At 43.4% G+C, this 27,133-nt stretch overlaps 1 protein-coding gene across 1 annotated transcript; it reads right to left on the bottom strand.

Moving 5' to 3' along the window:
• Positions 1 to 3,340: 3,340 nt before the first annotated feature.
• LOC119815129 (WAP four-disulfide core domain protein 12-like) lies at positions 3,341 to 8,859 on the bottom strand. The gene is made up of 3 exons (XM_038331319.2): positions 8,778 to 8,859; positions 8,536 to 8,688; positions 3,341 to 3,393 (listed from the first exon to the last, which is right to left on the bottom strand). The coding sequence occupies exons 1-3, from the start codon at positions 8,857 to 8,859 to the stop codon at positions 3,341 to 3,343; spliced, it is 288 nt and encodes a 95-aa protein (XP_038187247.2).
• Between the last annotated feature and the right edge of the window lie 18,274 nt (positions 8,860 to 27,133).

Below are 27,133 nucleotides of genomic sequence, written 5' to 3'. Positions count from 1 at the left end.
CCTTTCCACCAAGGCAAGGCCAGATCTGCAAGAGTGAATGTAGGTCAAAGTGTTCCAGCTCCAGAAGGGGATGGATGAGTGGGCACAGGTATAAGAACACCTGTGCGTCCCTCACTGCCAACACACCAATCTGAGCATTGTCGGGGGTGGGGTGGGGGTGGGAATGGGTCTGGCACAGAGGAAAAGAAGAAAAGAGGCGAAAGCAGAGATTCCTCCCATCAGACCCCAGATCCCAGAGGCCACAGTCCTTACTAACTCCCACGTCCCTTCTCCAGGTCCCTGGGGTCCAGAGAAGGCTTAGACCCCCCCCCCCCCCGTTGATGCAATCAGAATGTTAGGTAGGTCTTCCTCTACAGAGAGACACAGTGACGCATGGATGGATGGAGACATGTCCACAAGCTCAGACACATTAAGCATGCATGTATAGACAGAGGTTGGCACAGGCAGGAACAAAGGCACATATACACTCAGAAATAGGCGTGTATCCTTGGAAACACTCAGATGTGAATGCAGGCACCAGCAAGTACTGAGAAAGGGCAGAGTTTGTTGGCAGGTGAAGACACAAGCATGAACAAGCAGACACACACACACACACACACACACACACACACACACACACACACACACTCAACACTGGTTCTCCCAAAGCCCCCACTCTCCACAGAGAGGAAGAAGCCTCATGGTCCCTAGAGCAGAGGGATTCATGGCACTCACCTCCCTTATGCCTACACAGAGCCACAGGCAGCTGGGTCTCCAGAGCCAAGAGGACTACCAGGAGGAGGGAGCTCTGGATTCTCATGCTTCCTTCGTGGTACCCAATAAGCTCAGGGCACAGAGGCCCCCAAATTAACACCTACAGCTCCAGGGATGCCAGAGCAGTTGAGTCAGGGGAGGAGGACCAGAGGGCAATTAGGGTGGCTTCTGTTTCCCTGATCTCGGCCCCACCCCATCCCCTGCCTGATGTCTTCAAGGCAACTGGTGCTTGTGCAAGAATTGAAGGTAGGTGGCAGAGGTTCTTTGTGTTGGGGACTTGGATCTGGTTCTGCCTGTACTGCTGACTTGGCCTCTGAGTATCGGGCAAGTCTCCTTGCCTGTCTTCAGGCCTCAGTTTTCTCATCTGTATTGTGGGAAGTGGAGGAGTGGTCATAACAAAAGCCGGACACGGAGACTTTTTCCTCTAAGGCAGTTCAACTTACATTGCCGGCTCTGCCTGGGAATGTGAGCCTTGGCCACCCGCACCCTCTGACTTACAGGCATCTGGAACATCTGGTACAACCAGGCCAGTTTATTGTGCCCGGAGACTTAAGATGCATGGGGAGACAGCATCGAACTCTTGTTTCGTGAACATACTAAGTAGATGATTCTTCCTTTGGTTTCCTTTGGCCATTACCCAAGTTACTCTGCATTGCCTATCCAGCCCCTGTACTGGGAATTAAACCCAGGGCTTCTCACATGCTCGGCAAGCGTTCCACCACTGCTGCCGAGTTACATTCCTAGCCCCTTTAACTTTTTAAGTGTTGAGACAAGGTCTTGCTGAGTCTCCTAGGCCGCCACTGCTGTGGCATTTGCTGCTCTATCAGTCCTCATGATGTTTCTACCTCAGTTTCCTAAGTAACTTTGATGACAGGCCTACATATAAGGCCCAGCATAACTCCCTTCCTTCATCAACATTCAATGGGATTTTCCTACAAAGGGTATTTTACTGCTTCGTAGCAAGTGAGCTCCGCTTGCCAGTTTAAGCCCCCATCACCGCTGCCTTCTTCAGAACACTAAAGCAGACACTCTAAACTCCTGCCTCCAGGACCTCAATTCCTAAGACTCTAAGCAAAATCCTTTTTATTTTTGCATTTCCTGAGTTTGGCTTCATTGATGGTGTGCAGGGTGATGGGTGACAGAGACTCCTGCCCCCCTGACTCTCTTAGGGTCTTGAAGCTCTCACAGTGTCTTAGACAGGGGTAGGAATCATCTCGGATGACAAGGAGTGGTGCCAAGAAATGAAGACAGCAAGGGGCCCGGGTTGGCACTTCCTTCTGGAGAAGTTGGCTCAGGTTGGCATGGTGAATGAGGCCAGGCCTAGCCTCTCATCTTGGGACCTGTGGATGGAAATGAGACCAACATCCTTCAGAAGGTCACTTCCACGGGCATCTAGTGGCATTGCCCTTTGCCTGGGCTGGCACGGGCTGAGCAGGATGGATAGAGCGTGGCTCTGGTTTGACTAATTAATTCTCCGGCTAGAGCTAACGTAGGTGTCAATGGGACTCCCATCCTCTCTGGCCTCCTGAGCCAATCACTCTGCTTTCACTAAGACCCCACCCTCAATTTCACACCCGTGACGCCGACTCTGCACTTGGTGAGAGAGAATGACCGAGGCTTGGCATCCCGTGGGGACCCAGATGGAAACCCCAGAGCACAGTGCTCCGTCAAGACTGGGGTGATCAAGACCTGGCCACGGGGGAACGTGCTAGCCAGAGATGGGAGTGAACTGCTTCAGTGACACACACCTAATTCCTAGGCAACTTCCTGGATATTGAAAACAGGGGAACACTTCATGTGACCCCGAGAAAGGAAGGTGACATTCCGGGGATTGTCTCACTTACTCAATCCCAGTCTGGGACAGTCAAGCAGGAAGGGTTGGGCTCAACTGAAATCCTTTATGCTATGTTCTAAGCCCTTGAGGAAGGAGGCGTCCCCGTCGTGTAGGGACTGATGACATTTTGGAATCCTGGCACATCTTTGGCAGCTTTATTTTGGTGGAAAGTTTTTATGGGCTGCGTTTCCCCAATTATAAATTGTGCACATCCATTGACAATGTGCTATTCCAGTTAAGATTATTTTGCAGACATTCCCCTGTGCTGTAAAGTGTTCTCTAAACACTGTGATTTCTGGTATCAGTGTGCTGTTTTAAAAGACAGAACTCATGTGAACTGCTCTTTCCTGGAAGACGGGCAGATTTCTGATCTTTCATTTTCACAATCCCAGTATGGAGTTTTGGAGTCAAATCTCAGACACTTTTTAAAAATTTGCTTAAATGGAAATATTAGGTCAAAGAGCATGATGAATTTCTCCAGACCACAGATACACCTGGCCAGCGTTCATTTCAGAAGTCAAAAAGAACAGGAGAGCCTTGATCTGTCCTGCATAGACATTTGCCGTTCTGTCTGCCCTTGGCTGATCCACGGCTTCCGGCCCCCAGCTTCTTTAATTCTAGTTGGTTGTCATTAACCATGTATTTCTCCTGACGCAGGTGGAGGTGCTGGATCCAGGTGAGAGCCACTAGACTCCTTCTCTGCCCTTCACCTGCCTACCCCTCCACCCGAACTGTAAGCAGAGAAGGCCCTGCTCACATGAGGATACTCAGAAGTTCTGTTGCTCTTGCCCATGACCAGATAGTTCCTGCACACACCCAACACAGGATATTAAAAAAAAAAACTAAAAATCTCCACTATGGAAGTTTCTCATCTTAAACTGATCTTCCTCAGAATATTGGTGAGAGCCGACATTTCTCATGTGTTTCCACTTCACTTTTTCTTGGACTATTTTCTCTTTTTTTGGTGAATGGCTTACTTTCATATTTTGCTAAATGTTTTTGGATGTCTTCTTTTTTTTCATTTTTGAGCTACATGACTGTAATATTTTGAAGAGCTGTTTATATCTGATGGATGCTGTTAACTTGAGCATGAGTGGTAGCAGAGTGGTTTGTTGAATGTGTGCGGGGTCAGACAGACCTAGGTTTGAATTTTAGTATTACCAAGTTCTAGTTGATTTGAACTTTGATACGCCTCAGTTGTTCCTCTATAAGACAGACAGAAATAATATTTATCTCACGAGCTAGTTTCGAGAACTGAATAAGTTTGATAAATGCTTATTCTGATTCTCTATTCCAAATGCATCTTTCATATTTTTTTGGACTTGTACCAAAGTTTTCAATTTTAGGGCAATCAAATCAGCCTTTTCACTTACATTTGCTTCCTTTACTTAAACATATATTCATCATTTCCAGTTACACAAATAAAAAGATTTTATTATGAGAGTTCCATACATGCATATAATTTTGATAATATTCATCATCCTTGTTACCCTTTCTTTCTTTTTAAAAAGGAGTTATTTATTTTTATGTGTGTGAGTGTTTTGCCTGCATGAATGTATGTGCTTCATATGAGTGTAATGCTTGGGGAGGCCAGAAGAGGGCACAGGATCCTCTGGAACTGGGGATACAGGAGCTTATGAGTCACCATGTAGGGGCTGCAAACTGAACCGAACCTGGGTCTTCTGTGAGAATAGCAAGTACTTTCAATGGCTGAGCCACCTCTTCAGACTCCATAATCCAAATTTCTGTTACTGATTAACAACCAGAACTTTCTTAAAAAAAAAGTCCTCATATATGTCAAAGGTGTTCCAGCATCATTTATGTAGATGTACTAAAATATCCTGACAAGAAGCAACTTAGAAGAAAAACTTGATTCTGTTTCAACCCCACGTTACAGTCCATCGTTGTGGGGAAGTCAAGGCATCAAGGTGGGGAAGTCAATATAGATATGTTACATGTAGATACATCACACCACATTTAGTCAGAAACAGAAACAAACATACATGCTCCCTCGCCTGTGCTCAGCTTTACCTCTCTTACACACTTCAGGATTCACTGCATAAGGAATAGTGCTGCCCACAGAGGACATGCCTACATACCAACCTCACATAGGCAATCCCTCACTGAGATGTTCCCTGATTCTGGGCTATGCCAGACTGGCAAGTGAAGCTTACCATTATATATATGCTGTTGCTGGTTTTCTTTTTGTTATTTTTCTTCAATTATTTTTTGTTTGTTTTCAAGACAAGGTTTCTCTGTGTAGCTATGGCTGTCCTGGAACTGGCTCCGTAGATCAGGCTGGCCTCAAACTCAGAGATCCACCTCTCTGCCTCCTGAGCACTGGGATTAAAGGCGTGCGCGATTACACTCTGCTTCTTTGTTTATTCTTGATCCAGTGCTGTTGTAATAGCTACAGCTTCACAATGTTTAAGTAACTTCTGGTATCCATAAATTTTACTAACTCACATTGCCACTTTTTACATGATAGTCTTTCATTATATATCATTTTTACATCATGTTTTTTTTAATCCCAAGTGCTGGAATTAAAGCATGCGTCACCACTGCCTGACACTATTAACAATTTTTACTACCATTTCAAAAACACACAAAAGAACAGCAACCCTTTTGATGAAGCTCTTCACATTCCAGATTCAACAGTAACATTTTACACTTCCTCTTGCACATACCCACCATTTCTGTTTTACTTCTGAAGAATTTTTAAGTAAGCTTGACACATCTCCCTTCTCCCTTCAGATGTTTCAGTACAGATCTCTAAGAAAAAAGGACACTTCAGGCTGAGTGTAGTGCTGTGCACAAACAGCCCTGGCACCCAGGGTGTGCAGCTAGCAGGGTCCTGAATGCTAGATTAGCTTGGGCTCCATAAGAAGACCCTGCATTAACTTGGAGAGAAAGGGAATAGAGACATTTTCTCACACAACCGAATGTCATTGTCACACAGAATCAACTGCCTCTGTATTTGCTTTCTATCTTCTTTAATTATTCCCAAACTGACTTTGTGGGCTTGGAAAGATGGCTCAGAGGTTAGGGGTTCACACCGCTTTTGCAGAGGACCCAAATTTGATTGCCAGAACCCATGTTGGGTGGCTTACAACCTCTTTTAACTCCAGATCTAGGGGATCTGAGACCTTCTTCTGGATTTCGGGGTACCTGCACTCACAGGCACATACTCTTATACAAACACACAGACATATATATGTATATATACATATATATATAATTAAAAATAAATCTTTTTTTTAAATGAGTTTGTACAGTTGTTGGTACCAAATCCACGCAAGGAGCACTCACTGCATGGTTGCACCGTCCCTAAAGTTTTCTTTATCCTAGAATAGACATTCTGGCTCATTTCTGCCCCTCTCCCAGTCGTCCTTTTTGCTATTTATGGTCAAACAAACTGATGAATGTCTAGTTAGTGTGGCCCCAATCCCTTCCTTGTGATGTCTTTCAGCTCTGCCCTGACTTCACATTTCTGTATACAGCATTTGCTCCAGCTACTCAACAAGATGGTACTCTCCTGGCAAATGCCTTTCCGGGTGGCGGATGACATGTGCTTCCCATCTCGCCATTCGAGGAGGAGCCCATGCCTGGCTCACCATTGTTGCTCTTGTTCAGACGGAGTGATGTATTTCAGCTGGTACACTACAGTTCTCTTCTGGTAAAGCCGTGCTCCCCACACAAGGACAACAAGTATAGCATGCAACCATGAAATGGCATCTCATAAACATTAGGAAGCTGTGGATGACCAGTGCCTGAGACAGCAACCTAATTAGGGTTTGCAAATTCCAAAGGGTTTAGATTGTAGTTGTGTATAAATTATGCTGACCAGGTTGGACATCTTTGTCTCTTGGACACTTACTGTATGGGGAAGAGCAGGTGCATATATGCATAGTATTCTATATACTATATATATGTAATTACATATATGTAATTCTTATATATATTCTGGTACTTTCATACACGAACACAATATATTTGATTATCTCTTTCCAATTTTCCCAGATCTCCCTCCACATCCCCCAGTTCATGTCCCCCCTCCCTCTCCCTCCCCCTCCCCCTTCCTCCCTCCCTCTCAATAACCCACTGAGTCCAACTAGTGTGTCCATGTGTTCATGTTGTCAGGCTCCGTTGACCGCGGCACGGGCAACCCACCTTGGACCACACCACTGAAGAAAACTGACTCTGCTGCCCCTAGTGGCCATCAGCTGCCAATGCTCCTCAGCTAAGGGTGGGACCTCAGGTGCCCCTTCCTTCTCCATGCCAGAGTATTGACAGGTCTGATGTGTTCAGGTCTTGGGCTGGGTGCAACAGCTGCTGTTACTTCATGAGTACAGCGACCCTGTCGTGTGTAGAAGACATTATTTACAGCAGTCCTTCCAGGACCTCTGGCTCTTCCTGGATGTTCCCTGAACCTCGGTGGTGGTAGAGGTGAGTGGTGAGAGATACAGACAACCTCACAGGGATGAACACATCACAGCTCCATAGTCACCTTATTCTCTGCCCTTTGGCCAGCTGTCGTTTTAAAATATCATATTATGGGCAGTTTCATCCTGTTTATTCAGATCTTTAAAAATGTCATTTAATAAATTCTTATAGGTTTCTTTTCCCCAGAAATAATTTTGTGTGTATTTCAGGAAGTGTTTACTTATATGTGTGTGTATGTAAATAAACAGGGATTTGTTTATTCTTCTCTCATATATTACATCTGGACTGCAGTTTCCTCTTTCTCCTCTCTTCCTGGTCCTCTCCACACTCACTCCTCTGTTTCCCTTCAGAAAAGGACAGGTCTTCCAGGGCTGTCAATCAAACGTGACATACCAAGTTGCAAAAAGACTAGGCAACTCCCTCACATCAAGGCTGGACAAAGCAACCCAGTAGGAGGAAAAGGGACCTAAGAGCAGGCAAAAGAGTCAGGGAAAGCCCCTGCTCCCACTGTTAGGAGTCCCACAAGAACACCAAGCTTCACAACCACAACATACGCAGAGGGCCTGGATCAGTCCCATACAGGCTCCTTGCTTGTGGGTTCAGTCTCTGTGAGCCCCTATGAGCCCTGGTTAGTTGGTTCTGGGGGTTTTCTTGTGGTGTCTTTAACCCTCTGGCTTCTACAATCCTTTCTCCACTGATTCCACAGATTTCCCCACTCCACCTAATGCTTGGCTGAGTCTGCATCTGTTTCCATCAGTTGCTGGGTGAAGCCTCACCAACAGGGTTTTTCAAACTATTAAGTGTGTCAGTCTGTGTGGGCGGCTATAACAAATGACCGTAGAATAGCTTATAAGCAACATTTATTTCTCAGAGTTCTGGAGGCAGGGAAGTCCAGGTTCAGGGAGCCAGGAGAGTCCAGGTCCGGAAAGGCCTGGTTTCTGGTCTTTGTACTTCTTGCTGTGTCCTTCCATGTTGGGAGGGCAAGGCAGTTCTCTGAGGTGCTTTCTTAGGAGGTTCTACACCTCACTCCCCAGGGTTCCATCTGTAAAGGTGGAGGAGAACATGCAGAGAACCTGGCTATGCTGGATCAGGATTGGTAGGAGGGCCCCTCTTTTGGACACAAGGACCCTGGGGCCATGTTTCCTGGGGGCTGCCCATTCCTCCCACACTTTAAGCCCGTAAGCCCTCAGTGGGCAGATGCTAAGTGACAGTGACTTCCAGAGGAGGAAAGGATGGAATATCACTTATGAGGACAGTCCTGGGAGGAGGGAGAGCAAAAGGGCTATCCTCTCCACTCTGCTCTGGGGACAGCCCTGCCACACACCCGCCTTCATTTCCTTCTTTGTACAAAGGAGAAGTTCAAGGCCGCCAATCCCTGAGATCCCACAAGCTCAGAGTCACGTCTCTCCACCCCTCTCCTCCAAGGATTGTTCCTCCATGCATTTATGGGGTAGGCAGAGGCAGGGGAAGAGGGAGGGCCATGCACCGCGGTGGGGGCTACTCACTGTCCTCTGTCGCCTTCACAGGCTGTACGCATTTGAAGCCACAGTGCCAGTAACAGCACTTCTTGGGACCCTCACAGTTCCTGTCTCTGTGGCACTGGGGTGGCTCTCCCCTGATGCAGCGTACATTGTCCGGTGGGCAAACTCCTTCTTTCTCTTAGAGGTGGAAGAAGCCACAAGGTAAGGGGAGAGCTTCAGGCCCGTCTATAATCTGGGAGCTCCCAACCCAGCTCCACCCAGCTCACCATATCCTTTGACTCCATCTCCAGCTACCAGAGTGGAAGAAATGAGGAGCACAGCGAGGACCAAGATGCTGTCTGGACGCATGCTGCCGCGTGGCCGAGACTGAGGCTGAGGCTGAGGCTGGAACTGGGGCTGGAACTGGGGCTGGCTTTCTTTTGTTTCTGCTGGGAGTGGCAATGGGTAGGGCTGAAATTTGCTGATACAGGGAGGCCTGTGTTCTCTAAGCTGTCAGAAATGGGACTTGGGGCACTTCCAACATCTCCCTGTTTGCATAAGTCGTCTCCGCTGACATCCAATTACCATCAAGACTGCATTAGCTTCTGTGGGAAGGGAAGAGGCACAGGTGAAAGTCACCCAAGGACACACAGCCGAGCAGTGTGGTAGGGACGGTTTCCTTCCAACCCGATATGTTCACCACTGAGCCCTGTTCCTGTGTGTCTTCTAGACAGAGGCGTTCATTTCTTCCTGTCATGTGTGGACTGCTCCCCAGTTTTCTTCTCGCCTCAAGGAAGGCACTGTCACACCTCGTTTAAAACCCAATCACGGTGTGCTCCAAACCATGCCACCCTTATGTGGCACAGGTGAGAACAGACCTAGTCTGTCACTAGATGCACAACTAGAAGGCATTTCCTTTCTAGATCCCTTTCCTTATTCATGAGGTGGTGTCATAGTTTTATCTCATTCATAGGAGTTATGTTTTATTTCCTGTTGTACCCCCACCCAAAAAAGCCCAATCAGCATCTCCATCTCTCAGTCTTGGACTCCAAGTTTCCTCCCTTCAGGAATATGTATCCATTATGAACTCCTGGATTGTTTTTTTTTAAAAGGAAGCCCAAGGGCAGAACGGTGCTATGTGTGTGATACATAAAGTCTTTTCTCTGAACTGGCTCTACAGGTGGAAAAAGCTTTCCTTCACAAGCCCAGAAACTTGAGAGGATAAATGTTGGGATGTCTGTTCATTCCCTGCTGACCTTTGCTAGTAAGTACATCTTGCACCTCCTGGCCTAACTGCAAGTTCCTTGTTCCGCTTAGTTGTTTACTGATTTGGCCCTGAAAACATAAACTTCCAAACCCTGGGTTTTTCCACAGTGCCGCAAGCCCATATATATGGACCACGTTCGCCCTTCAACAAATGGCATTCTCTTAGCACAGATGACCCGCTGTGCGGAGTTTCTCTAAATCCTCAGCTCCTTGCTAGCAACTCGGTGCTGTTGCTACAGATAAATATATAACATGCTAAAAAAGAAACAATGAGAAATAGAGTACTTCTGAGGAAATCCAGTCTTTCACCGGTGTTTTCCCCAAGGTCCGCTCTTTGATGCCTTATTCCTGGTTGGGCTACACGCCTAAAAGTTTTACCATTTTGCCTAAGCTGGTGTGATAGCTGTAAGTGATAAAAGGGAGGTCTCCCCCCAATCCCTTCCTCCACCTCCTCTCTGCCCCCCCCATCCACCCCTCCTCCCTTTCTATTCAGAAAAGTACAGGTTTCCCATGGTTATCGACAATTCATGGCATATCAAGTTGCAGTAAGCCTAGGCACCTTGCTTTGTATTATGGCTGGGCAAGGTGACCCGGTACGAGGTGTAGGGTTCCAAAAGTCAGTAAAAGAGTCAGAGACAGCCCATGTTCCCACTATTAGGAGATCCACAAGAAGATCAAGCTACACAACTATAACATATATGCAGTGTGTCTAGGTCAGTTCCATGCAGGCTCCCTGGTTGTCAGTTCAGTCTCTGTGAGTTGCTAGGAGCTCAGGTTAGTTGATTCTGTGGGTTTTCTTGTGGTGTCCTTGACAGCATGGGCTCCTACAATCCTTCCCCCTTCTCTTTAGCAGGATTCCCTGAGCTCAGCCTAATCTTTGACTGTGGGTCTCTACATGTTTCCATTAGTTGCTGTAAGAAGCCTTTCTGATGACAATTGGATTAGACCCTAATATTTGTGTGTAGCAGAATATCATTAGGCATCATTCCACTGACATTTTTTTCCAGTTGTGTTTGTTTCTGTCCTAGGTCTCTGGGCCATTCAGTCTTTGGGTCCTGGCGCTCCAGGCAGTGTCAGGTGTGCGCTCACTCTCATGGCATGGGTCTCAGGCTGGACCAGTCCATTGGTTGGCCACTCCCACAATGTCTGTGCCATTCTTATCCCAGCACATCCCTTAGGCAGGACAGACTGTAGGCTGAAGGATGTGTGATTGGGTTGGTGTCCCAATCCCTCCGCTGGAAGTGTTGCCTGGTCACAGGAGCTGGCAGTTGAGGTTACCCATCCGCTATTGCTCCATCTTCATCTTCCTGCTCTCAGCTGATTGGATGAGACCTACTCATGCTGTAGTTAGGGTTTCTCCCTTTTGGTCCACCAGCCTGAAATAGGCTTGCTGGATCTCCACTCTTTATGACCCCATTCAGGGTCTGGACTCTCTTATACACAAACTTGCACAGGGCTTGTGTGTGTGTGTGTGTGTGTGTGTGTGTGTGTCTGAGCAGGGACAAGGTGTGAGGGAGGGAAGGAAGGGACATCAAGCTCCAGAAGATGCTTTGTGCCAGCTCCTCTGTCCCACTGTTTGTCCCCCAATGTGAACTTAGCTTACATCCCACATCCTGTTGAGTTTAACCCTGCTTGCTTGGAACCTTCTAAAAAGACTTTCAAGTGTGCTGGGAGTCTAAAATAAATGACTTTGTGGAAGATAGGAATAGAGGAAGGTGTTGAAGAGGGCTGGGAGACACTGAAGAATCGTGACTGAAGGGTTTCCAGGCCCTGCTATGAAAATAGATTATAATGAGCTGAGCCTACGTCAGATATCTAGGTCGGCTTTTCCTTTAGCTGAGGGACTGACTGGTTTCAAAATGATAGGACTACACCCTCCCTCTAGTTTTCCATAAGAAAATCCAAGGCTATGAAGTTACTTAGTATAATTACTTCAACTCAGGTGCACAAAGGAATTGTTTATATATCTGGGATAAGGCTGAATTCTTCATCATTTTCATCACAGGGAAGGCAATCCTTACAATCCTATCTATTGCCGGCTCCTGGGGGTGGGGTCACTAGCTCAGGTGTGTGTTTGCTGTCTGCCATGTGTACTGTTGGGAAAGGTTTTGTTCCTGGAATTAAGGAAGGCTGCCCAGTTTGCTGAAGAAGGCATACAGCCTTGCACGTGAGATGATGTAACTCTTGTTCCCAATTAACAGCAATTATTTATTGACTCACGGTGTCGTTGTGTTAGTAACTACGGAAGTTAAAATTCAACAACAAAAAATGTTTTTTCCCTGCTGTACTTCACATGGCAGTCCAATTAAGAACACACGTCTATTGCTATTAAATTTAAGGGGCCCATGTTCTGTCACGGAGGAGAAAGAATTGCTCTTTGGATAACATTCTTCCCCCAGTGAACAGCTGAAGTTGACACGTGGCAAAGTGCTCACTGCTGTTGGCATTACTTCTATCTTCAAAAAATAATATTTTATTATTTTGTGTGTATAAGTGCTTTGCCTGCATACATTGTCTGTGCACCGTGTGCATGCACGAGGGGTCCAGCCGAGGGCACTGGATTCCAAGGAACTTGAGTTACAGATCATTGTGAGCCACCATGTAGGTGCATAGGATAGAAGCCCGTGCTCTTAAACACTAGGCTATTTCTCTAGCCCCCCCCTTTTTATCTTGCTGTTAGTCAATGTTACCATCAAATGAAGACATAATTCAGTTTCACCTAGAACACTGAAAAATGCACTGCACCATTTTAGGTAAATGACAGTACTAATTCTGTATGTAAGATTTTACACCTTGTGACGCCCTGAAGGTGGTGGTGTGGCTGCTGACGTCCTAAAATAGCTGTCTGAGCTTAGCTGGGGCAGATGGCCACGAGTGAATAGAACCTAACTCACAACAGTTCTCAAAATCCCTGGGACTCAGGGACCTTGTTTGTCAGATAACTGCGATTTTCTCGGTCCCCCCTAGATGGCAACCCACCACAGGCTAAAGGACATCTACACATAAATTGGCCTGATTGCATCAGACCCCTCCTAGAAGGCTTGGCCTGAGGACTCTGTTCTACTCAAGACAGGAAAAAAAATCTTCTGAGAGAAAGGGGTCTGTCTTTAAGTCTTCAGGAACCCTAGAAAGCCCGCTTGTTCTCCTGGCTGGGCTGCTGTTCTCTGACCCCAGGATAGCTCAGCAGTGTGTTCTCCAGGAAACCCCCCTTTTTTTTATACACACAGAATGGTCTCCTTCAGTGGTTTTGCTACGCTCATTTACTGTGACTATGCAACTATTATAAAAATGACAGTTGGCAACTGAAAACACGGTTTTGACTAAATAGTTTCCCTCAAACTTTTTTTTGTATTTGTTACAAAAATTTAGTAGGCTCTGTTTTCAAATCTCTACTATCACTGTGGTTCTTTTTGTTTGTTTTGTTTTTCAAGACAGGGTTTCTCTGTGTAGCCCTTAGTGTCCTGGAACTTTTGTAGATCAGGCTGGCTTTGAACTCAAGAGATCCACCTCTCTCTGCCTCCTGAGTGCTGGGATTAAAGGTGAGCACCACCACTGCCCAGCATTCACTGTGGTTCTTAAGGAAGCTGGAAGCACAGAAGCATGAAGTGAAGAAACTCAATCAGAAAATGTTTTATTATTAGGGAGATTAGGATGAGCCACACAGGATCTCTTTCTCCAATCGCTAATTTATAAAAACTTAAATTTCAAGACCATAAAGACCTTAGTTCTCTACCCCTTCTGTAGAATATTAGTTTAAGATGTGGAACATTTATTTATTTATTTATTTATTTATTTATTTATTTATTTATTTATTTATTTATTTTTTTGTAATCCAGTCTTTTTTTTTTTTTTCTCATGGTTTATTTTTTTATATTTAAAAATTTCCATCTCCTTCCCTCCTCCTCCCCCCTCCCTCCCCTCCTCCTCCCCCTTCCCTCCCCTCCTTCTCCCCCTTCCCTCCCCTCCTCTCCACCCATACCTCCCCTCCCTCCCTCTCAAGGCCAAGGAGCCATCAGGGTTCCCCTCTCTATGCTAAGACCAAGGTCCTCCCAACTCCCCCCCAGGAACATTTATTTTAATGATGCAAAGATGTGTTGCATTCTTTTATGTTGCATTTGTTTAACTCTGTAAAGCTGTGTTACTTTGCCTGTCTAAAACACCTGATTGGTCTAATAAAGAGCTGGATGGCTAATAGCTATAGGAGAGAGGGATAGGCAGGGCTGCCAGGCAGAAAGAACAAATAGAAGGTGATAAAGAAAAGGAGAGAGGACACCAGGGGCCAGCCAGCCAGCTACACAGTCAGCCACAGAGTAAGAAGTAAAGACATACAGAAACAGAGAAAGGTAAAAGGCTAGAGACAAAAAGTAAACAGGATAATTTAATAAAAGCTCGCTAGAAATAAGTTAAGGCCAGGCATTCATATGTAATAATAAGTCTCCATATGTTTATTTGGGACCTGGGTAGTGCCCCCCCCCAGCAAAGAGTAAAGAGTAAAAACCAAACAAAAACAAAACAAAAAATCAACTACCACCACTCTCTGTTCTCCCCCTTCTCTCTGAGTGTAGTGCACGCCTGTGTGTGCATGTGGAGGTCAGAGGTCAACACTGGGCATCTTCCTCTGTCATCCTTCATCTTACTTTTTCTAGGTTCACTCACTGAACCTAGAGTTCACTAACTTGTCAGGAACCATCTTTTTGGGGTGACTTCTGCTGCGATCCTAGCCACAGTGGGTTCTTCCATTCCGGGTTAGGAGCATGAGGATTAGAAATGTTAAGTATGTTAAGGAGGATGTTGAGGAGGAACAGATAAGAAAGAAACACAGAGACACAGGATAGTAACAGGAGGGCAACTCAGTGAACACTGAATGCTGAGTTCTGAGTTTACCTGCATTTATTTTTTATATACTTTTATATCCCAATACAAAAGGGGAGGAAGAAGGCAAAAGACTGCTTTAATATGTTATAAAGGACAACCCAAACAGTTACTTGCTCCAATACTTGAAACATCAAGCAACTATATCCCGAAAAAAGCATTCTGTTGTTTAGGTCACGAACACACCCTAGACCAAGTATCCTGAAGGCAGTCACTCCCTAGGTCAAACCTCCTAGTTCAAAAGAAGGAGCAGAAGTGTGCTTGAATTCTCTGACCTTTGGTCAGGGTAGAGCCAATCTACCTCTATGGGCCATCTTAATGTCCAAAACACCAAGTAACCACACCCTAGGTTAGAGTGTATAGCCACACTTGTTGTCAACAACTTTGAGAGAGCAAAATAAACCCAAACTCTCTGACCTCCAGACAACGTGGGACAGGCTTACATTTTTGGGTCTCTACACTAACTGGCTAGCTATAGTTGACCGAATAACCCCTGAGAGCGTCCTGTTTCCCTCCACCTCCTAGCAGGGGTATTACAGGCACGTGACACACATGGAACTGGGGATCCAAACTGTGGAGCTCATGCTTGTGCAGCACACATGTCACCTCTGGACCATCTCCCCAGTCTTCAGTCACTCCGGATGAAAGACCATCCCTGGCTTATTTCTAACTCAAACTTCCAAAGTTCCTAGATCAAGATGTGGGAAGGACTCAGCAGCCTTGTCCAGGAAGCTACAGCATACACGATGTGCTCTTCCATCTTAGGATGGTGTGCTTGTCCTTCGTCAGGTACAAACGCTAAAAATTCAACCCTAAAAATCTCAGGAATCTGATCTCTGGAAGAGAGAGAAGGGGGAAGAAGGGAAGAGAGAAAAGGAGGGCAGAGGGAGGGAAAAGAGGACAGAGGAGGAGGAAAGAGGTAGAGAGGAGAGGAGGCGGCGAAGGGAGAAATCTTACAGAGTTTCACACAGTTAAAAGTACCCAGTGGATTTGTTTTGAGTGTTTCTCCGAAAAGTTCATGTATGGCAAGCTTGGGCTCAGTGTGGCCATATTGTGTGGTAGGGAACCTTCAAGAAGAGTGACCTGGTGGCCATTGATGAGGTCGCATAAGACATTCAGAAACAAGCAGTGCATGTCTGGTAGAACTGGAATTTTTCCTTTGGGATGGGCTGGTGCCTCCCCTTATTTCTTTCTGCATGCACTGCTCTCGATTTTCCCATGTGTTGCCAGCACTGTGTGGTGCCATTCACTTCGAGGCCCTAACCAGAGTCAAAACCAGACTGATAGTATGTTCCTGAGCCTCCAGAACAGAAAGAGAAATAAACTTCTTTTATGTTTAAAGCATCTAGCTTCAAGGAGTTGGTTATGATGTCAGGAAACAGTCATTAACATAGGGATTTATTTCTTTATTTTGCTCTAATGTTAATTAGCATTTAACTCACTAATAAAAGGGGCCTATGAGACCGAGGAACTCAAGATCAGCCATCCAAGTTGAAGCCAGTGGCTCTGTATCTTCCCAGGCTTGATTAAGAAAGCATTTCCATCTAGGAAGAGAAATCAGAAACAAATCAGTTGTGAATTGTTCTGGGGACATGCTTTGGGATCCCACTGCCCCATGGCCTGAATCTTGCTAGTTTATCTTCCCCCAAGAGAACTGGGATGTGCTGTCTGTCAAAGAATTGGGGACTGAGCTCTGGAGGACTCTAAGCAAGTCAAATATGAAATTATGAATTTATAATCCTTTACTTTTCAACTTAAATGTGAACTACAACAAACTGAGAAAAGGGGCAGTTGAAAATAACTATGACAAAAAAATTCAATAATAGTTGGGTGGCTTAGAGATAATGCTGTCCAAATGGTCTCATCATACAGGGAAGGTACCCATTTCAAGCAGGGCATTATGTAACCCAGGATGACCTCAAACTCCCTACGTAGCCAGGGATGACACTGGACTCCTAATCCCTCTGTCTCAACCTCTCAAATGTTAGGATTACAGGTGTGGCCACTACTTCCTGCTTGAATGTTAGGTTTTCTAGGCAACTGCCAACTTCAAAGTTCTGGTCACAGTGATTTTCACGGGTGCTGAGCAGTCAGCCCTAAAACAGATAAGAAGGATCCACGGGCAGGTTTCTGGGGCAGCACTGAGTACAGCAGATCTGGGGCCACTCACTTCACATCATGGTTGTCCAAGGCTCCACACAGCGCATCTGACAGTAGTAGAAACAGCACTTTCTGATGCCCTTGCATCCTTTATCAAGCTTGCATACAGGTAACCGTTCAAACGGGCAGGGAAGAAAAAACTCCGGGCAGTACCCAGGTTTTGGTGTTACTGCAGAAAAATGCCCTTGAGTGAATAGGAAGCACTGGAGGGACCATTGCAAAGACCAGCTAGCTGGTTCCACAGAATTCTCCCGTGGGGAAACGCTTTCCTCCCTCAGTGCCAGGACCCCTCCGCATCACCTCTTCTTCTCTTTACTCTCGGCTGTACCATGCTGAGGCAAAGGAGAATGGTTGTTGTGAACAGTGTGAGGTTGCGTGGCTTCATTTCCTACGAAAATTTCCAGGTGAACATGGAGGATCTGTTTGGATCAGCGCCCGGTGGCCGATAACCAGCAGGGGCGCTCTGGTTCACAGGCCAGAAAAGCGGAAGTGCATCAGTCTGAACCGGAAGGACTTAGCTGGTTCCGTTCAATCATTCTCTCTCTCTCTTTTTTTTGCTTTTTTTTGGTTTATTTTTTTATATTTAAAAATTTCCATCTCCTCCCCTCCTCCTCCCCCTTCCCTCCTTCCCCTCCACCCATACCCCCCCTCCCTCCCTCTTCAGGCCAAGGAGCCATCGGGGTTCCCTACTCTATGTTAAGACCAAGGTCCTCCCAACTCCCCCCAGGTCCAGGAAGGTGATCAACCAAGCTGAGAAGGCTCCCACAGAGCCTGTCCATGCAGAAGAGTCAAAGCTCAGCGCCTTTGTCCTTGGCTTCTCAGTCAGCCTCCACATTCGGAAAGCGTGAAGGGGAGAATGGGGGGAGCTCGGAGGAATGCAATCATTCTCTTTTGCCTCAGCGTGGTGCAACCTAGAGTAAAGAGAAGAGGAGAGGCAGAAGGGTCCTGGAGGTACTGGAGGCAGGGGAGCGTTTTCCCGCCTGAGAATTCTGTGGGTCCCTTGGAAAGGAGATAATGTTCTGCTCTTAAGGGTCTAGCAGGGCTGGCCTGGCCTTTCCTAGTTTGTAGCTTCAGGAAGCAAGAGAGTTGCTGTTCAGAGCCTTGCCTCCCAGCTCGCCATCCCACCCCTCGTATCAAGTAGCCGGAAAATTTGAAACATCACTTTTCCAAATGCTGCTCAGGAGGCTTTCCTTTTTGTCCTATGCACACCATTGCAAAGACAAAGCAAGATAGTGTAATGGGCTACTAGCATTATTCTTTCTAGTTTATGGAAAATTTCATATGCACTATGGGATTTAAGATTAAGGTTTATAAATAATTTTGACGTTTCCTCTCTTTCCACTGCCTTTTTTGGAGACAGGTTCTCCCGCTCGATACTAGAAACCTGGTTAACTATCTCGGTCTAGTGAGGTCAGAGATCTTGAGTTCTTGACCCAGCCTGGGCTACATAGCAAAAAACAGTGGGGGAATGGGGGAAGAAAAAAAAAAAGTAAACTCACAGCCAAATTTGGTAATGTAATAACAGCATATAAGTTAGCCTTGTGGGCCCTGATAGGCAACCATGTTCCAGTAGATGGTCTCACATTCATTAGCATATGGGCAGTATAAATTTGACTCAGTGAGCTATTAAAATACAAAGGACGACTTGAGGTCGGGAAGGGGTGGAGAGCTGAGGAAGTGGATCTGGAAGAAGTTAGGAGAAGGAGTGGAGTGAACATGATGGAAATTCAGTGTATAAAATTCTCAAAGAATAATAAAGTTGTTTTATTAAAAAGATAAAACAAGCCCCCAAACAAAACAAAAAATGACAAAACCACACTCATATCTTTAATATGAAGATCAAAAGATAAATTTGTTAAAATGTAAAACTATGATAATTGGCTAAGGGATTTGTAATATAGAAAGCTTTAAATTATTGTATCAAAAATGCAAGTAACAGATGCTTGTGGGGATTCAAAGATAAGGGACCCCTAAACACTCGTGGTCATGTAAATCTGTAGGACAAATTCTAATTGATCACAATAATAAGTTAGGGGGTGGAAACTGAAGGATCAGAGAAGCAGAGTGGCTGGCTACGAAAGTGTTCTTATCTTTATTAACGCTCAGACCAAAGGGGCAGTATTGTCTCTACAAATTCTCATACTGAATGCTGTCTCTACAAAACCTCAGACTGTATCCTCAGACTTCATCTGAGCTTCTGTCTCTTCCCACTCTCTATTCCTCTCTTCCTCCAGCCATATCACTCCTGTCTCTACCTCCCTAGTGCTGGGATTAAAGGCATATAATCTCAAATGCTGGGATCACCTTTGTGTGAGCTCTGTTTCTCTTTCAGACAGATTGACTCTCACATAGCCAGGATGGCCTTGAACTCACAGATATCTATCTGCCTCTGTCTCCTGAGTGCTGGGATTAAAGGTGTGTGCCATTTTTACTATGTTGATTCTACCAATCCAAGAGCATGGGATATCTTTCCATTTTCTGGTATCTTCTTCAATTTCTTTCTTCAAAGACTTAAAGTTCTTGTTGAATAGGTTTTTCACTTCTTTAGTGTTACCCCAAGATATTTTATGTTATTTGTGGCTATTGTGAAAGGTGATATTTCTCTGATTTCCCTCTCAGCTTCTTTATCATTTGTGTATAGGAGGGCTACTGATTTTTTTTTTAGTTGATCTCATATCCTGCCACATCACTGAAGGTATTTATCAGCTGTAGGAGTTCTCTGGTAGAGTTTTGGGTTCACTTATATATTATCTGCAAATAACAAAAAGTTTGACTTCTTCCTTTCCAATTTGAATCCCCTTGATCTCATTTTGCTATATTATTGCTATTGCTAAAACTTCAAAAACTAGGTTGAAGACATATGGAGAGAGTGGATAGCCTTGTCTTATTCCTGATTTTAGTGGAATCACTTTGAGTTTCTCTCCATTTAATTTGATGTTGGCTGTTGGCTTGCTGTATATTGCTTTTATTATATATAGATATGTTCCTTGTATCCCTGATCTCTCCAATACCTTTATCATGAAGGGGTGTTGAATTTTGTCAAATGCTTTTTTTTAGCATTTAATGAAATGATCATGTTTTTTCTTTCAGTTTATTTATATGATGATTACATTGATAGATTTTCGTATGTTGAACCAGCCCTGCATCTCTGGGATGAAGCCTACTTGATCATAATGGGTGATTTTTTTGTTGTGTTTTTGGATTTGGTTTGCCAGTATTTTATTGAGAATTTTTGCATCGATGTTCATGAGTGAGATTGGTCTGTAATTCTCTTTCTTGGTTGAGTCTTTGTGTGGTTTTGGTCTCAGGGTAACTGTAACTCTATAAAAAAAAGTTTGGCAATGATTATGTGGAACACATTAAGGATTATAGGTATTATCTCTTCTTGGAAGTTCTGGTAGAATTCTGCACTACAGCCAGCTGATCTTGGGCTTCTTTTGGTTGGGAGGTTTTTGATGACAGCTTCTATTTCCTCACAACTTATAGGTCTATTTAAATTGTTCACCTGGTCTTAATTTTGGTATATGGTATTTATCTTAAAAATGTCCATTTCTTTTACATTTTCCAATTTTGTGGAGTACACGCTTTTGTAGTAAGACCTAATGATTCTCTGAATTTCCTCAGTGTCTGTTGTTATGTCCCCCTTTTCATTTTGGATTTTGTTAATTTTACTGCCTTTTGATTAGTTTGGACAAGGATTTTTCTATCTTGTTGATTTTCTCAAAGAACCTTCTCTTTGTTTCATTGATTCTTTGTTTTGTTTTCTTTGTTTCTATTTTATTGATTTCAGCCCTCAATTTGATTATTTCCTGTCATCTACTCCTCCTGGGTGAGTCTGTTTCTTGTTCTAGAGGTTTCAGGTGCGCTGTTAAGTCACTAATGTGAGCCTTCTCCGTTTTCTTTATGTGGGCTTTAGTGCTGTGAACTTTCCTCTTAGTACTGTTTTTCATAGCACTGCATCCCATAGGTTTGGATATGTTGTGCCTTCATTTTCGTTGAATTCAAGGAAGTCTTTAATTTCTTTCTATTTCTTCCTTGACCCAAGAGTGGTTCAGTAATTCACTGTTCAATTTCCATGAGTTTGTAGGCTTTCTGAGAGTAGTATTGTTGTTAAATTCTAACTTTAATTCATGGTGATCTGATAAGACACAGGTTTTTTTTTTTTTTGATAAATTTTCGAGAAGGTTCCATGAGGTGCTGAGAAGAAGGCATATTCTTTTGTGTTTGGGTGGAGTGTTCTGTAGATGTCTGTTAAGTCCATTTGATTCATGACATCTGTTAGTTCTCTTACTTCTCTGTTAAGTTTCTGTCTGGTTGACTTGTCCATTGGCAAGAGTGGAGTGTTGAAGTCTCCTACAATTAGTGTGTGGGGTTTGATGTGTGATTTAAGCTTTAACAATTTTTTTATTACATGTGGGTGTTCTTGTATCAGGGGCATTGATGTTCAGGATTGAGACTTCATCTTGATGAATTGTTCCTGTTGTGAGTATAAAGTGCCCTTCTCCATCTCTTCTGACTAATTTTAGTTTGAAATCAATTTTGTTAGATATTAGGGTAGCTATACCTGCTTGTTTCTTAGGTCCATTTGATTGGAAAACCTTTTCCCAACCGTTTACTCTGAGGTAGTGTCTTCTTTGAGGTTGAGATGTGTTTCTTGTATAAAACAGAAGGCTGGATCCTGTTTTCATATCCATTCTCTTAGCCTGTGTCTTTTTATAGGTGAACTGAGTCCATTGATATTAAGAGATATTAATGACCAGTGGTTGTTAATTCTGGTAATTTTTCGGTAGTAGTGTTTGTGTGTTTCCCTTCTTTGGGTTATGCTGGTGATGGTGGTGGTGGGTTATCAGATGCCTGTGTTTTTTGTGGGTACAGTTAGCTTCCTTGGGTTGGAGTTTTCCCTTCTGGCACTTTCTGTAGAGCTAGGTTTGTGAACAGGTATTGTTTAAATCTGGTTTTGTCATGGAATACCTTGTTTTCTCCATCAATGGTGATTGACAGCTTTACTGGGTATAGTTGTCTGGGCTTGCATCCGTGTTTTTTTAGTGTCTGCAGCACATCTATTGAGAACCTTCTGGCTTTTATGGCTTCCATTGAGAAGTCAGGTGTAATTCTGATAGGTTTATCTTTATATGTTACTTGATCTTTTTCCTTTGCAGCTCTTAATATTCTTTCTTTATTCTGTATGTTTTGTGTTTTGATTATTAGATGAGGACTTTTTTTTGATCCATTCTATTTGGTGTTCTTTAAGCTTCTTGTACCTTCATAGGGATATCTTCTTTTGGTTGTGAAAGTTTTCTTCTATGATTTATTGAATATATTTTCTGTGTCTTTGAGCTGGAGTTCTCCCTCTTCTATTACTATTATTCTTAGGTTTGGTCTTTTCATGGTGTCTCAAATTTCCTGGGTGTTTTCTGTTAAGAATGTTAGATTTAATGTTTTCTTTGACCAATGAGTCACTTTCCTCTATAGTATCTTCAGCACCTGAGATTCTTTCTTCTATCTTTTGTATTCTGTTGGTTATACTTGTCTCTGTAGTTCCCATTCATTTACCCAGATTTCCCATATCCAGAATTCCTTTGGTTTGTGTTTTCTTTATTACCTCTATTTTAGTCTTCAAGTCTTGTACTGTTTGCTTCACTTGTTTGATTGTTTTTTCTTGGTTTTCTCTGAGGGATTTATTAATTTCTTCCAATTGTTTGTTTGTCTTTTCCTCCATATCTTTAAGAGAGTTTTTCATTTCCTCTTTAAAGGTCTCCATCATTTTCATAAAGTTACGTTAAAGTCATTTTCTTCTACTTCTTCTGGGTTAGGATGATCAAGTCTTCTTTTGTGTGACCACTGGGTTCTGGTGTTACCATGTTGCTTTTTAGGTTGTTGGAGGAATTCTTGAATTGGTGCCTACCTATTCTTCCTTCAAATGAGGCCAGCAATATCTTTGTGTCTTTGTCCAGTCCTTGCAGTGGCTGTCTGTGTTTTTGGGACGTGTTCTTGGTCTGCTCTGTACTGTCAATGTCTGTCTCTGAAAGCCTCTGTGGTCTCTCTAAACCTGCTCTCTTGGTCTTCTCTCCTGGTTTGCTCTCTTGATGCTCTATCTTGGTCCCCTCAGTGTTGTAGCAAGCTCTCAGTTCTTAGGCTGGGAGTGGCTAGTAGCTTGGGGTTCCAGTAGATGGATTTGGGATTTTGGGGAGCCTAATGGCAGGAAACCCCTTGCTGGTTGGCTAGAAAAGCTGAGGGAGTTGGGGGAGGGGCCTGGGGTTTTGTTCCACTGTGGAGGTCCTAGAGGGGGGGGGGTCTCCCACCCTGTGGCTGTTCACTCACCTCTTAAATCCCTTCAGTATTGGAGCAAGGTGTGTTTCAGAGTTCCACTGAGTTTGCAGGAGGATAGGAGGATTTGAGGGCAGGGTGTCAGTTTTTTTATTTTAATCAATAATTTGTAACCAATTTTTAAAAAAGATGTTAAGTATCTGTAACCCATTGAATATAAATGACTAAAACTGATATATTTTTTCCCGTGAAAACAAACACATATTTTTCCCCCAAACTGAATGCATCTTTGACTTTTATTTTAAAGCCAAAGCTTCCCAAAGTATACAGATTAGTATCATTTAACATTTTTATTTAAAGCAATATCAGGACAAAAAAGGGTTAAGATGGGAAGCTGGTGGCCAGCAGAAGAGACCTTGAGTGTTATCACAGTGAAGAAGAACTTGGCTTAGGAAGGGAAGGCAGGGGAGCAGCACTGGTGGGCACAGAGCGTGTCCTTGGCTGCCAGTGTTTTGAAAAAAAATTTGTTAACTTCTCTGGTCACAAGCTCGGATTTTCTGTTTCACAAATATGCAGGTTTTTTTTTTTTTTTTTTAAACTACAGCAGTCAGTTCCCCACTGCCCAGTTCGCGTGAGCATGTCTCCCTCTAGTATTCTCTCTGCCCAGCTGAGCATGCGCACCCCCATCCTCTGCAAGAGCTGCTGGCTGACTGCAAGTCAGAGAACAGTGGAGGGAGGTGGCCCTTGCCATGCCTCTCCTATAGAAAAGATTTTCTTTAGGGACCCAAAGTCCTGGAACTGATCCAATAAAAATGTTCAGGGGGATAGAGGCAGAGACTCCTTGCCTCATCTCCTCTAGGACAATAAAGGAAGTTAATAGACAAAAAAAACAAAAAAAAAAAAAAACAAAAAAGAAAAAAAAACCAGTAATGGCACACAACCAGGTACCAGTACCACTTAAGGGTTTTAGAGACATGAACACATAAAACAGAACAACAACGTAGTTTAACAGTCAAAACACAGACCAAAACAAAGAGCGCTCATTCACACCTTTTTAAATCTCTAGATTCAGGGACACACATTCTTTACATATTTTAAAAACTGAAGGAATTGCTGTTTCCCTTCCTTAGTACCCCTAACCTTTAAAATACATATAAGTAAATGTATAAACTCTAAAAATTTACACAGTTGTTGATTTCCTACTTTAGTGCCTCTGGCTTTTAAAGTATCTTTAAACAAATGTACAAATAACTTTATTATTTCCTTGACCCATAATTATCTTTACATTTAAACTTGTTACACTTTTTTTTTATTTACACCATGCATTTATTCCCTTTTATCTGCACACCTGCATGGGCTCTCGAATCTGAATGTATTCTTTTAACCCACAGTGTCCACCATGAAAATCCCCATGTCCAGTCCCATGTTGGGTGCAACTTGTCAGAGCCTGCTCCATTCAAACCAGCTGGGGGTATCTGGGAAGGGGTATGAGGATTAAGGAAATGACCAACTGAAAGAAAGCACAGGATATATTCGGGAGACTGCCAGCTTACTCTGCACAGCCCCGAGTTTATTTCAGAAATTGCTTATATACAACAGCAGAACAAACACAACACAGACAGTCAGTATCTAACCATAGACCATTCCTGTCCTTGAGCAAGCAGTTTCAATTTCTATCTCAATATTCCTAAGGTTTGGCATTAGCAGTAGTCTTTCTACTAGATAGTGTGTTGTTTTCTCATGGGCAAAATGCTTTTTCCTATGGACTTAGTTGGAACTTTCTCACAGCCCTCAAGGATACTAGAATAAGCAGACCAGGTAAGCTAGAACTCAAATGACTTTTCTAAAAGTCAGAATTGGCTTCAGATGGAAACTGAGTCACATGTGGGCTACCACATATGTGCTATGGATGCCAGATCTGGGGAAGTGGATTTTGGCATCTGGAAAAACTCAGGTGACTGTATCCTTACAGGTTTATTTCTAGTTCTTCTGTCCCTCCCCCCTCACTGGTCTGGATGCGTTTTTGTGCCAGTACCATGTCCTGATTCTGTGGCTCTGTAGTTGCTTTCCTTTTCATCTCTATTTAATATATTTCTGCCCTAATCTTTAGTACTTCTTGCCACCCACTGCTTTGAGTTTGGCTTGTCATTGTTTGCCTTGGACCTTGAGGTTCACGACTAAGTTATTTATTTGAGGTTTTTCTTGTAATTTTTTGAAGGCAAGCGATGATAAATGTAAGTATTGTTAGAGCTGCTTTAGCTGTATTCCTGAGAGTCTCCTAAATGGTGCTTTCATTTAAATTTGACAGTTTGATGGTTTAAGTTTCTTACCCAATCTTCACAATGACTCACTGTATAAACTATGGTAGCTGCAAATTTGCCTTTGGAATTTCCTTAGCTGCTTTGTAAAGGTAAAGTTGCATTCCCATTTTTATTTTGTCCGATGAGCTCTTTTCTCCCTTATCTCTTTATTTAAGAATGTATTATGCAGCCCCCAAGTATGGTTTCTCTTGCTCTTGACTTCTAGTTTTGATGTAGGATTTCCCACTGTGTGCTGTGATTACCATTAATGAATAAAGAAACTGCTTTGGACCTATAACAGGGCAGAACTTAGGTAGGCAGGGAAAACTAAACTTAATGCCAGGAGAAAGAAGGAAGAGTTAGAGAGAAGCCATTTCTGGTAAGTCACTGCCACGTGGCAATACACAGAATAATAGAAATGGGTTAAATTAAGATGTAAGAATTAACAAATAAGAAGCTAGAGATAATGGGCCAAACAGTGATTTAATTAATACAGATTCTGTGTGATTATTTTTGAGTCTAAGCCACCAGGCAGTGGGAACCAACAATTGGCCTCCTCCAACATAGTTTCACTGATAATATACAAGAAATTGTTTTGATTACTTTTTATTTACTAAAGGTTGTTTTGTGACCTATAATGAAGCCTGTTTTAGATAATTCTGCTGAGAACAAAGTCCATTGGGTGGAATATCCTATAGACATACAAATTAAGTCTATTTGACCTACTGTATAGTTTAACTCTACAGTTTCTTTTTGACTTTGAATTTGGATGACTTATCTTTTCTGACCAATTTTGTTTTAAAGTCTGATTTGTCAGATATCAGGTTCCCCTGTGCCATTCTCACTGTGATGGGTAGCATTGTCAAACCATGACCCTAGACACACTCTTTCTTCTTTATAGTTATGTATTTTGTCACATCAATGGAGAGTATATAAGAATTCACCTATTCCTCTCATGAAATAAATTTTTCCTATATTCTTCATAATGGAACTTCCTTTCTGTTTTCTGTATATTCTTTCAAGTATATCTTGCAGTGCTGTGTTGTAAATCTTTCTGGTTTCTAAAATCCCAGCCCAAGGTAGTTTTTATTTTTAATTGTAATGGAAAATAGACAAATACACAACTCTTTATTCCTTTGTTTTGTATTCATTAACAAATGCTTAACTCTCGGAAGGGCTTGTGAGGATCGAGGAAGAACTGGAGGCCAACTGTCCTAGACTGAGACTGTACCAAATGCGTCTTCTCATATTTGTCTAGAAAGAACAGAGATAAGATCAGATGCAAACTGTGCTGGGGACATGGTTCTGGGTCAGCTGGTCACCATGCCCTGACTCTTACCACATGCTCTCTTTCCAAAACACTGAGATGTGCTGTCAGGGAACTAGGGGCAGACCATGAATGGCTCTATACAACAAGTCAAGTAGGAAATTATAATTTCATAATCCCTTCATAATTTAAGATTTAGTGGGAAATGCTTTACTGCTATAAGATATGACAAGGGAAAACTGAAGGTGAACATAAGAAACATTCAGTGGCAGTTGAGGAACTTAGGGATAATCTTATTCAGATGTTCTTAGTATGCTGGAAAGGGTGACGCCCACCAATGCAGTGGTAGCATATTTTCTGAGGAAGGGGGCAATCTCTGGATAATCCTAATTAATTCAGATCATCTGATTGCCACGCTGTCTAGAGGTACAGACAGTTTGTAGTTCCCTACAAGGCAATGAACTCCACATGGGTTCTAGAAGGAGCATCAAGAGTAACACGTCTGGGGTTG

This window comes from Arvicola amphibius, chromosome 5, assembly GCF_903992535.2.
Source record: "Arvicola amphibius chromosome 5, mArvAmp1.2, whole genome shotgun sequence".
Classification (NCBI taxonomy): domain Eukaryota; kingdom Metazoa; phylum Chordata; class Mammalia; order Rodentia; family Cricetidae; genus Arvicola; species Arvicola amphibius.
Note: the sequence above shows the minus strand (reverse complement) of the source record. Positions and strands in the feature narration are given on the sequence as shown.

Excerpts from the sequence above, each read along its gene's own strand:
- LOC119815129 (XM_038331319.2), bottom strand. The coding sequence starts at position 8,859 with ATGCGTCCAGACAGCATCTTGGTCCTCGCTGTGCTCCTCATTTCTTCC. Across the intron at positions 8,689-8,777 it reads AGATGGAGTCAAAGGATATG|AGAAAGAAGGAGTTTGCCCA; the intron begins GTGAGCTGGGTG and ends TCCACCTCTAAG. Across the intron at positions 3,394-8,535 it reads TGTGAAGGCGACAGAGGACA|GAACTATCTGGTCATGGGCA; the intron begins GTGAGTAGCCCC and ends GGGTGTGTGCAG.